Source organism: Lagopus muta, chromosome 10, assembly GCF_023343835.1.
Source record: "Lagopus muta isolate bLagMut1 chromosome 10, bLagMut1 primary, whole genome shotgun sequence".
Lineage (NCBI taxonomy): Eukaryota > Metazoa > Chordata > Aves > Galliformes > Phasianidae > Lagopus > Lagopus muta.
Window position 1 is genome coordinate 8,231,821 of NC_064442.1, and position 12,226 is coordinate 8,244,046.

The 12,226-nt window shown below is 39.1% G+C and overlaps 1 protein-coding gene across 2 annotated transcripts; it reads left to right on the forward strand.

Moving 5' to 3' along the window:
* The first annotated feature begins 662 nt into the window (after positions 1–662).
* Positions 663–7,248, forward strand: CFAP161 (cilia and flagella associated protein 161). 2 transcript variants are annotated; one of them, XM_048955809.1, is made up of 7 exons: positions 663–798; positions 934–1,023; positions 1,177–1,412; positions 2,624–2,708; positions 3,391–3,549; positions 4,290–4,363; positions 5,076–7,248. In XM_048955809.1, the coding sequence occupies exons 1-7, from the start codon at positions 736–738 to the stop codon at positions 5,287–5,289; spliced, it is 921 nt and encodes a 306-aa protein (XP_048811766.1). In that variant the 5' UTR covers positions 663–735; the 3' UTR covers positions 5,290–7,248. The 2 variants fall into 2 exon arrangements, with proteins under 2 accessions (XP_048811766.1, XP_048811765.1); XM_048955808.1 differs by having other exon boundaries at positions 663–1,023.
* Positions 7,249–12,226: the final 4,978 nt, after the last annotated feature.

A 12,226-nucleotide genomic window follows, 5' to 3' on the forward strand; every position in this document is an offset into this window, starting at 1 on the left:
GCTGGCAGTAGAGGCTGAACCTTGTCACCAATATCCCATTCCATGCTGTTGTTGTGGGACAGATGCCAACAGAGGGGCCGTGTGACAAAATGGCATCTGACAAGGAAGTGCGGATGGAGCAGAGGGGTAGCACTGAATTCCTCCTCCACGCAGAAATAATTGCAGCCACTGACATTCACTGATGCCTCACTGACATTCACTGATGCCTGATGAATGTTTTAGAGACCAACCAGTGGATGTGAGCACAGCAAGGAAGTGGTGTTGCATTTCAGCAGTGCTGTCAGTAAGACTGGGACACCTCTGCTGGAGCAGATTTGTTACAGGCTCTGCATGCAGGCTCTGGTTCATCACTGGTGAAAATACATAGCTAATGGCGGTGCCAATGTGACAAAGCAGCGCTTTGTAGCTGAGAATTTGCTCTACCGAATAATGTTATTGAGCTCTTTGTGTCTGTTGCAGTTTCCAGGGAAATAAGTAGGAGACATTGTTTTCGTTGCAACCCACGAGCATCACTTTCAGCAATTCTTAGAAGTACCAAACCTAAGGGCCGCGCTGCCCAAGGCGGCACTGGGATCTCCAGGCTCGCTTCAGCACCAATTACAGCTCTTGGGCCCCGCCCCCTTCTTACGTTTTCTCCGCTGATTGGCTGTCTCTGCCCCTCCAGCGCGCAATTGGCGGCCGGACTGGTCGCCATGGTGAGAGAGGACGCCGTGCGGCCCCGCAGCGCCCGCCATCATGGCTGCCTACCGGCCCGGGGTGCTCGTGGGCAACTGGAAGGAGGAGGCGTGCCTGGAGGAGGTGGGCGAGCAGCGGGACCTCCGCTCCAACCTCCGGGAGCCTCGCCTGCCTCTTCTCCTCGCGGTGCTTCCCCCAGTTCTGTTGAAAGCCGACGTTGCAGCGCCGGGTAACACCGTGTTCCCTCTTCTCAAACAGGAGCGCCTGAGGGACTTCATGCAGAAGAGAGAACGGGGAGAACTTCTAATGCAGAAAATCAACAGACTGAATGATAACCTTTTAAAGAAGGTCATTTTTAAAGGTTTTGTCAGTCCTTCACGACCCTGCAGGGAACAGCAGAAGCTGTTTGTCGGCATTCCCAACGCTAGCATTTGATATCTAAAGCACCCCTGATGCCAAATTCGGATAACTCAGTACAAAATGCGGTGTGTTTTGGCTTAGGTGCAGCTGTCGGTGTCTAAGGATGGATTCGTTTGCTTTGGAGACACGGTGATGCTCCTGAGCCCGGGCAAGGAGCCCTCAGTGCAGCGTGATGTTGAGGCACACGGTGAGCTGACGCTGGCAGTTAACCTGGAGGAGGTGTCCATCTATTCGGCTGTGGCTCTGCATGCACCCTGCGCACTGAGCGCCATCACCACCACCAGCCCTGTGGGAAGGAACACGTTCTGTGTTTTAAGGTACGGTAACTTCGTTCTTCATATGAGAGCGGTGAGGTGCTGGAACAGGCTGCCCACGGAGGTTATGGTCCAAGGCCAGGTTGGATGGGGCCCTGGGCAGCCTGGTCTGGTTTTAGATATGGAGGCTGGCAGCCCTGCCTGCGGCGGGGAGGTTGAAGCTTGATGATCCTTGAGGTCCCTTCCAACCCAAGCCGTTCTATGATTCTTTTCCATAGTTTCATAGGTTTTCAGTGACGTTAGCTTTTGGTATCTTATTCTGAGAGATGTGCAATGAATTTTGCTAAAATACAAAAGAGTTTGAGTAAGATTAAATTATTGAAGAAAGACTCTAAGTCTTATGTAGTAATGTAGTATTAAGTACTACTAAGTATTACTAAGTATTATGTAGTAATATGCTATGCATATTACTGTGAATAATTTCAAGGAAGTTTAAATCAGCACAGAACTGGTGTGAAAGCAGAATATCAGTAATACTATTTGTTCTTGTGCAATTATTGTCTCTGAAGCAGAAATTTGAGTCACAGTGGACAGTGCTTCAGTTGTCCTAAAAAAGACCTCTCCATCAAACAGAGTGCTCTCTCTCAAGGACACATTTAACTCCAGCTGCTTGTGGGAGAAGTAACAGAACAAGTCCCTGCTCAATGGTGGAAGGCTCTGCCTTAGTGCATGTATTTAAGTATAACAACAGTGCACAAGTGTACAAACTAATCCTGACTGATCAAAATGCTTTGGGTTAGACACAGTAAACAATTTTGAAGCCAATTTAGGTCTTCTAGAAATGCAACCAAAGTATTTTTGCTCAGCTTCTGTCTGATCCTTGAATCACTGACACCAAACACTTCTAGGGCTCTCATTAACCGACCACAGGTTTTATCAGCTATGTAAGTTACTCTGAATGTACTTAGAACAGCCTGGCATTTAGTTCACTGATCCTTTAATTTAAAATATAGTAATTGTTCTGAAAATACAGATATATCAGCATGTACATTGATGTGATAAACCTGATTACTAAATATCAACATGTGATCAACACCGTCTGATGTTAAGCAACAGGCAGTGTTCTGCTTCCAGTCCCTGATTTTTCAGGTGCTTATAATTAAGTGTATTCACAAAAGTAATTTGTGAAATATCATTTCAGTAAACAAGAACTTAAAATTCTAGAAAATCTGATATATTTGAATTTCTTGTTGTTCTCTTTACATTTTTAACAGCATTGATGGAGAATCAGTGGGTGAACCTGTTAAATTTGGGCAAAAGTTTGGTCTTGGAACAACAGGAGGGTTTTCTGATCCAATGGTAAGGGAACAAAGTTGCAAATGGCAATTGATGGCATGTACTGATAGTGTGCATTTAGGTACTATATATTTCAAATTGCACAGTGGTGCAGTGTCTTAGCTTTACAGAACAGATTCAGAATCATCTGCACATCCAAATATATAATATATATTTGGAAAGTTTATGGGACTTGTCTGAGATCAGTTGTGCAGTCCAAGGGGACAGTGACCCAGAATGATGGGTAATGCAGATTTTAAACAAGGAAAAAGAAAAAAAATCCAAGAAGAAAATTTCGTTTCTTGTGAAGAAAAAATACAGTCTGTGTTTGAAGTAACAAATCAGGGGGAGATTTCTATTAAATGTGAATGTTGTTTCCCTTTGCAAGTCAGAAGGAAAGCATCAGAAATTTATTTTGATGCTCAAAATAAATCACATCAACTATGATAACATTTTCCCTCTCAACTGTCACTTGGATCTGAAGGAGTCTTTGGAACATAAAATCAATTTTCAGTTAATATTCACTGGTCTACTTCATGAATTTATTGACATTTTAGAACCTACTGTAGTGTTTTGAAATGCGTAGCTGTAGTTTGGCAGACTGTTCAGAAGCAAAGGGAATTTTTTGTGCTGGTTTTTCTTTTTTAAATTACATGTCTTTTTCCTTCTATATTTATGCATCCTTCATGTACATTTCAATCTACAGTTATATCTAGCAAGTGACCATAAGTCATTTATGAGGTTTGCCAAAAAATCTTACCTTCAGCAAGTATTTTTGACAGATGAGCTTTCCTATTTGACGTGCTGGCAAGCAACCTTCTTGGATCCACAACTGCGTCTTGAATATGAAGGATTTCCCATTCCTGTAAGTCATTAAAATGGAAATAAAAAGTATTGAGTATTTAATTGTCAAAGTAGGCTGAAACAGAAGAATCATGTATCAAGCTTTATCTTTTACATTTGAAGACTACGGTGTTCACATTCCTTCCCCTATCATTTATTTCCATTGTAAACATCGTAACTGTGCTGCAAACACTGGTTAAATTCGTTCTTTTTTTCCATTAGACATCTTTTACATCCATCTACCTGCAGAAGCAGGTGGGAATATGCTGCTTAATGTATCAGTATCTGGGAATAACTTGGTTTCACACAGAGGGAACTGATCCTCTAACCTACTTGTAACCTATTGCAGGGAACTTGCTTTATCAGGAGGGTTAAACTAGATGATTTCCAGAGGTCCTTTCCAACCCTTATGATTCTGTGAATCAAGGCATTGGAAAAAATGGGTGCTTTTCCAAATATGTTTCTTTAAGTTGAAGCAGCTGCAGTATTTTCCTATTCCACATAACAAGCAGGCTTCCTGAAGTGCTGGGCAAATAACAAAATATCATGGATATAATCATTCTGAGAACTGACAGTACAAAATATCTCACTATCAATCTGCAGCACTCTGAGACTGATATACAGCCATGCGTACTTCTATTCAGTACTAATTAAAGCATTCACCTTCAATAAGTGTTGTTAGTTTAAAATATCTATCAAGTGTATTTTTGTGTGTGTGTGCGTGTATTTTGTTTTGTTTGTGTTTCCTTTTCTTTTTCCCAGGCAAACTCTAAACTGATTATTACTCATTGCCATACTAATAGAAGTTTAGCTGTTCCAAGGAACTTTTGGACAAGGTGAGAATAATTTATAACTGGCAGTGATATGCTTAATGAGATATCAGCTCAGGGCATCCAGAATCACTGATTAAAAGTAAAATAATTGCTTCAGGAGCACACTGAGGAAATGGCAAAGAATGCAGGATGCACATTCTTCTTTTCCCTCTTTAAATTCTTGTGTTCTGTTGTGATGCTGCAAGCAAACATCTCTGTCTTACTTTTTCTTTCCTTTTTTTCCCCTTTATATTATCACATCATGCTGCCAGGCTTCTGTAGTCTTGGTAGTTCTCCCTTTGAATATCCTGAACAATTATATGTATATATATATATGTATATATATATTTTAAGGTAAAATTGGTATGTGAAGAACTCAATAGAGATGCACCACACAAAACTATATTTCTTATATCCATATGAATCCCATAACAAATTAATGTTAATTCAACAATTTGACTTAACATGCATGTCCTGAAATAATGTCGATTAAGTATCATTAAGGAGTACACCAATTGTTTCTCATTACATTTCAGGTTAAATATTACTGTGAACTTTGTATCAGTTTTTTGAGGATGAAAAAGTTCTCTAAGGCTGAAAGGTTGCCATGGTTTTTAAGTAGCCAGAGTCATCTTCATGAGCAAACCTTCAACATCTTACAGCTAATGCAGACTTGCTGAATGCACACAAACTCATTCTACACCCTGCCTCCCCACCCTTTTCTTTGACTTTGCAGGTCTTATTTTGGAAGGGAATATGAAGTAATTTGTCACACTTACCTGGACTCCCATCGAGTTGAAGAAGACAAGAATTACTGGGTAATAGTTACAGGAAATCCTGGTGACGAGGGTGGTACAATGCTCCATAGACCTGAACCTCAGCCAGGAGGAAAAGGAAAGAACGAGTTTCATGAAGAGACAAAGAACGTAAAAATCCCAGATTCCAACTGACACAGATTGCTTAGATTCTAATTCTTATTTTTCTGATTTTCACATTGTAGCATTTGAAATGTTTATTTTAAAAAGAGATATGGAAACCTACCATAAAAAATTTAATATAATCTCATCATATGTGGATGGCAAAAGGATTACTAATACACACTCATACACAACATCAAAAAGCTGATGAATCAAGAAAAGCTCATTTTCCTACTTGCACATTCCCTGGTGGCAAAAGAAGTTAGAACATATTGAATTGAATTGCACTCAATTACTGGCCTTCTGGGTGTTTTTAACCAATGCTTCCTAACCCAAATCAGGGTCACCGTTTTGAAAAGAGTGAGCATACATTTTCCAAAACAGTAAAGACCAAACTTATGCAAGCTATCATGTGATGCTTTGACATCTAAAGATTGGTGGAAAGAAATTAGGTGGTTGAGCTTGTTCCACACTCTATCATGAGAAAGGGGAAAGGACTGCCTGCACTGCTGGAAAATGAACAGGACTGAATCAACAATTCCTGATGCTCTAATACAATTTTAATCTAATACAATTTTAAAACCACAGATTTATATCAGATTTATATCACTTTTCTTTTTTCTTTTGCAACTTTTTTTTTTTTTTTTTTTTTTAACACTTCTTAATATAGTCCACACGATGGCACCACATTCTTTTAAACACTGTGATTATTTCCAGCAGGATTATTCCTACATGTGTTAAAACAACCTGAATCATTTACATTCCACTGAGTCCCTGATACAATGCCACTAAAGAACCAGAATGAATCAAGCTCAAATTCTGGGCTCTGAGGTGTGAGTGATGTTCTGTTGTCTTTTTAGAAAATAAAATCAGTTTAAGCAACAAATGTAGACAGAATAATGTACAACATTGTGCATTGTGTGCTATCAATTTCTTAAACAAAACTGATTGGAATATTAATTTGTAACCAAAACATACTGAAGTATCTTTAGGAACTTTTTCATTCATTTCTCTGTAAAGACAGGAAACTTGATGTGCAGTAAATGATGGATATTTTTATAGTGACGCTGTTACTACTTACCTCAGCTTACAGAGGTTAAGATTCCACACATTTTGATAATAGACTGACATAATTCTACGTTGATTTTGTAGGCAGTAAACTAGAAAAACACAGGCTGCATGAATACACTGCAGCATTTCCAATTTGACAGTTGTGGGATATTTATATTAAAGCCTGTGATTAGCCATAAAAGACTGAATATTAACACAGAATTTAAACATTCCTGTGACTGCCACTTAGAGACACAGTGGGGTCTAATTGATAGGGTGATGGAGATCTGAACCATGTCACTGTACAAACTAAGGGTGCGTGTTATATTTTGATTGTCCCAGTTTTGCAACCCAAGAACTATGGACAGTGATGCTCGCCTCCTTTGTAAAGCACTCTGACATATACCAACAAAAAGCAAAATCATGCATTAGGGAAGCTTTAATGCTTCTTCCAAATTAGACCCAGTGAGGATAGATCTACAGCGTACATTGTGGGCAGATAAAACTCACTTTCAGGCAGCTCAAAAGCTGTTAGCATGAAGTTGATCCTGAGCCATTAGTTCCTGTTGAGAGGCAGGGTGCATTATTTCAGATTTAGTGCTGTGCTAATATAGCATTGTGGAGGTGCAGGGAGAATTCACATCTGTATGTTTTGCTGTATGGATGCATGCTAGCATCCATAATATTGAAATAAAGAAGAGGTAGAGAACTGAGAGAGTCAACAAAGACAGTTAACTGATACAGGGATAACACTGGAAAATAAAAATCCACTATCCATCTGCCTTTTCACTTCCCCTGCTCTTTTGCACATTCACTCCACTCACATTTCTCATCACATCACTTCTCCTCTGCCATGTCATATAGTTCAACCTTACTGATTTGCAATGGCTATGATGTCCTCTCGTAGCACCCAGACCAAGACCCCACTCTCTCACTCTACACCCATCAGTACCTTCAGAGGCTGCTTTTCTATTTAGTGAGGTACTGTTCTGGCTCAGCTGGCTCGTCAGAGGAGGAAGCCACGTGCAGGCTTTGTAACTGGATAAAACATCTGAAGGGAAAAAAAAAAAAAAAAGGCTATTAAAATTAGAAATTCCACACAGCAGTGGAAGAAAATATCCAAGCACTGGAAACTTGGGTGGAGTTGACAGGTGAGAGGGTGATTTTGATAACATCTGTGCCCACTCACCCTAAATTAATATTGCACAACCACTGCAATTTGAAGTGGGGGAAACATCCTTCTAAAATCTTTAAAAACACTTAGATGTACGAAAACTCAGCTAGGAAGGCCACAAAAGAAAAGACATCAAATACAGGTGGAACTTAAGAAATCTTTGTGTCATTTTGTCAGCTCTATTCTCAAAAGTTATAGGCTTTGGCCCTGGTGTTCCCCTCCCCCTCGCCTTCTATTTTTTTATCAGCCTTATGTATGGAGGGTCTGTGATGAGTTTACACCCTTTTCTTCTTCTTCTTTTTTTACTTCTTTTGGTTGGTAGGCTGGCACAAGGCAGAACCTTTAGTACAAGAGAACAAAACATCAGTGCTGTGCTAGAAAGCATTGCCGGATAGATATCTGATCAGATTAGGTAGCTCTCAAGATGCTTCCATGCTTTTGTCCAGGAGGACTCAAAGTGCAGCAGAATAGGCACAAACATTAGAAAATGCCTGATGACATTAATACCCACATTTGCTGATGAAATTAATTCATACCCTTACATCTCTGCTGTATGTTTATATGAAAAACTCAGAGAGCTCATTTCCCAACATCTGCTAAGCGCTGCCTTGTGTGGTACGTCAAAACAAAATGAAACAGACCATCCAGTTACAGGCCAGCTAGTATATATGTTTCTATAATGCTAGTCTTGTTTTAATTATAGGTTCCTTGGGGCAGGGACCGTATCTTCATCTTTTTTCCAAATACGAACAACTAAGGCAGAGACATTCACTATGCAATAGCCTAAAGCTGTTATTAAAAGTGGTTGAACGATGACAGGAAATTGAAGTAGACCTGGTGCAAATAACCAGAGATACAGGCGCATGAAATCTACGCATAAAACAGCGCCAAGTAGTAAACTCTCGGTGTGGGGTACAAAGATGCAGCTGCCCAAGTGAGTCTGACGTTAATAGGAGTTGCTAGGAGAAGAGCCCACAAACCACAGCGCTGTCCCTGTGGGTCTGACAAACCCACGTTGGGAAATAAGAATTATATGTGCCAGTATTTATTTTTCTATATATATTTAGTTATTTAATTATATGGCGTACCAAATAAAAATAACTAACCAGCTTTTAGCTTAAGTCCAGAAGTGGCACCAGTCCTGAGAAACTGAAGTGCTGTTTCTGTGTCTTGTTTGTGTTAAAACTGTTAGCACTTAGGTGATGTATGCCTGTGAAGATCTCCATCTGACTATGAAAAACCCCTTTCAATAATGGCACGTAGCTGTTTCTGAGAATATTTCAAATAGAATGTATAAAGCCATTCCATCCCAAGCAGAATGAAGGTGAGAAACTGGGAAATAAGCAAACCTCTGAAAAAAAGCTGGAGTTATCTTTTTTTTATAAGCAATATTTTAATAAAGCTTAAAATTTCTAAAATGCTATCTAGCATGGATTATTATTGTTTATAAAAAATGAAACACAGCAGTTTGTGAAATCCATATTGGATAGCAATTTCTATCCTTCCTCCCTGGTTTTCAACCATTCCTCTCTTGCCTGGGCTTTCTGTCTCTTCTGTGTCCTGAAGAAACAACTGAGCAGTTGTTTGGGGAAAAGTTTAAGGTTCATCAGACTTTCCGGTCTTTTTGCTGACAATTTTGGCAGCACCAGTTCAGCCAGAACACCCAAGATGTATTATAGTCTTGCAAGCAGCCAGTGAATTTAACTGAACGTGAAAATAATCATATTTTGCATATAAATGTATATACATACATGCATATGTATACATGGATTTATAAAAATAGAAATGAATTAGCATTATATACAAAAACCCAAACTGAATACTTTAAAGCTGACACAGCAATAGCATGTAGCTCAGTGTGTGAAAGAGACCTATCTCTCTTCAGCTAAAAATATTAACTGGTTTCTTTTGAAACTACCTGAAATTATTGGTTCTCTCAGTACAATTTTGAGTGGTCGTGGATATATTAATATTCAAGCCTGCTTATAAATGACTTCACATCATCTATTAATCCAGAATAACGTTCTTGCTACACTTTATGCTTCTACCTTGTCCCCTTTTTTCCCAACCCTTTCCCCTTCATGCTTGCTGCACAAATCCAGCTGACCTCAGGTTCTACTTGTGGCTGAGAAGCTGCCCAGAGACAGGCCAGTGTTATGAGGTTGAGCTCTTTGTTCCTCCTTAACCAGTCTCTTCACAACATGTTGACACGTTGAGTAGACAGTCTGTGTGCTCAATAATTCATAATTACAACAAAAGTGACCTTTAATCTTAGTGGCTTAAGTTCCATGACAAAGCCCTAATATATTTGTTGTGTTTTCTGAATTTGCTGCCAATAGGGCAGACAAAATTTGTTCTTCAAAACTTTGTTATTGAAATGCCAACTTTGGATCAAACATGGAATTCTAGCAAGACTGACCATATTGAAAAGCAACAGTTATAGCCAATAGAATATTTTGGACTTGAAATAAAAAATCAGGACCTTATTTTCTTTTTTTCTCCACCTCTTCTGGCATTAGTAGAGTGGTTTTTCTGGAGCCCCAAGCAAGTACAGTAGAATCCATCAGCACTCAAGTTCTTTCACAGAATGGACAATTTGAAAAAGAACTAAAGACCATGTCTCAACCTGTTGTCTGGAGAGGGGAAGCCAAGCAGGACAAAATGGGAGATTGGGGAATAAAACTGCAAACAACAGTTAACCTGAGCCTAGCAAGTTCTTGAAGAAAGTGGCCAGCTGTAACATCTTCAGTGAGCCCAGGAATGAGCAACAGAGGATGAGGCAGTCACCCAGAGAATGGAGCTGAATGGCTTACCAAGTTCATTCTTATACCTGATGAACCTTAAACTTTTCCCCAAACAACTGCTTGGTTGTTACTTCAGGATATAGAAGAGACAGAAATAAAATAATAAACCATAATAAAATAATACAAAAAACAAGGATGGACTAGTATTCCACATGCATGGTAAATCGACAGATCTCAGGCAACGCACTGTAAGTGCCTTTTGCTTTTGTGGCACCATCTTGGATTGTCGATCGCAGTAGATGAAGAATAAAGAGACTATCAAAGGCCAAGAATCCTCTACATTGGATCACTGAATCTACAGTCACTCTTTGAAGCAAATTGAAAACCCCTTCCATTTCCCCAACTAATATATGTAACAGTCTTCTATTCCACACTTGGTCATACCTATGTCATGCACATTTTCACCTCTCATTTACCATATCTATGCATCAGTATTCCTGTCTGATAAGTGGGAATAATTCTTCCCTAAAGAAGATACTGGAAACAGCTTTGTGGATGTTTTGTAGGTGCTTATAAGAACACCACAGAAATACTGCCAAGAAAATGTTGTTATTGTTCATAAATGTCATGGAATTCTAAAATGTACTGTAAAAGATTTCTGCATATATATGCTGTCAGATCACACCAGATTTTGCATGCTTAATTAACAACAAAATTGCTAACTTCCATCATGACAAAAGTTCTCTCAATCGGTTTTCTTTTCCCCGCATTCTTTTTCTCATACACAAATAACCACTTGTTTAAAAACAATTCAGAGCGCTATTTCAATAATTGCAGTACATGACCTCCTGCAGAGCATAGCTTATTGTTCTCACTGCTCATTGAGAATTTTGATGCTTTCAGAAGTTCTTGGATTTCAATGTTTTCCTCTGTCCCATGCTAATTAATATCTAACTGTGCATATCAACTGGTAGTGCCGTGTTAGGCGGTTATGGAATTTTGTCCTGAAGTGCTTTAAACAGTATCACACTTTGGGAGTTGTGAATGGTTTCTACTGAACACCAGACTTAACACAGAATTCAGAAACACCAACACAAATTCCTGCTTCCTATGAAATTAGCTTAACAAGGATTTGGGGAATAACCATTTCATCTAAGCGACCATGTCTGAAAACAGAACATTCATTCATCACAAAAAGAAAAAAGGCAATGTTGATTTCTAGCAGCCACTGGCCCTGTTACACAGCACAGCTGTTAGCTGTTTGGTTTCAGAAGTGTTACGTACAAGTGGTGAAGGTTTTTTGGTCAGCCCACGTAGCATATAGCAATTATGGGTTTTCTATAATAATGCAAGTTTCGCGTTGTAAAGAAAGACGTTGTCAGAATTGGTATAAATGCAGAATAATGATTTATGTTTCAAGTTATTCGACAACGCAGAACATCTGAATGTGCTGAGGTAGGGCAATTTTTCTAAAGGAACACTGTAATTACTGAGGACAATTCTCCTGCGTAAATGCCATGAAAGGAGCATTCATCAGGCACAGTTTTCATGCCTGCAATGAACAGCACTATTGGCCACGACATGCTTCCTGAGGGTGGGAAAGTGAAGGTGAAACTGAACTGGTAGTGAAAGAGTTCTTAAAGAATATAGAAAACTCATCCATGAAACCAAAACTACACAGAACAAGAACAAACGAAAGCTGTTTGGGATGGTTTTTAAATTTGTAGGGCTATCTGGAGAGAATCTAAGATAACATTAAGCTTTTGCAGGTGAACAGATATTATTTTCTCCACAGAAATAAACAATAAAGAGTCATATTTCCAAGTTAATGGTCAAATAAAGCTATAGTTATGTAATAGTTATATTCTTCAGTGACTATCTGTGAAGTTTTGTGTTGATAATTTTCTCCCGTGTTGATCAAAGTTAAAAATGTTCACTTGAAAGAATGCTTTCGAGTAAATAAATCTTTGAAACAGTTAAATATAGTTTGAACATATAGTTC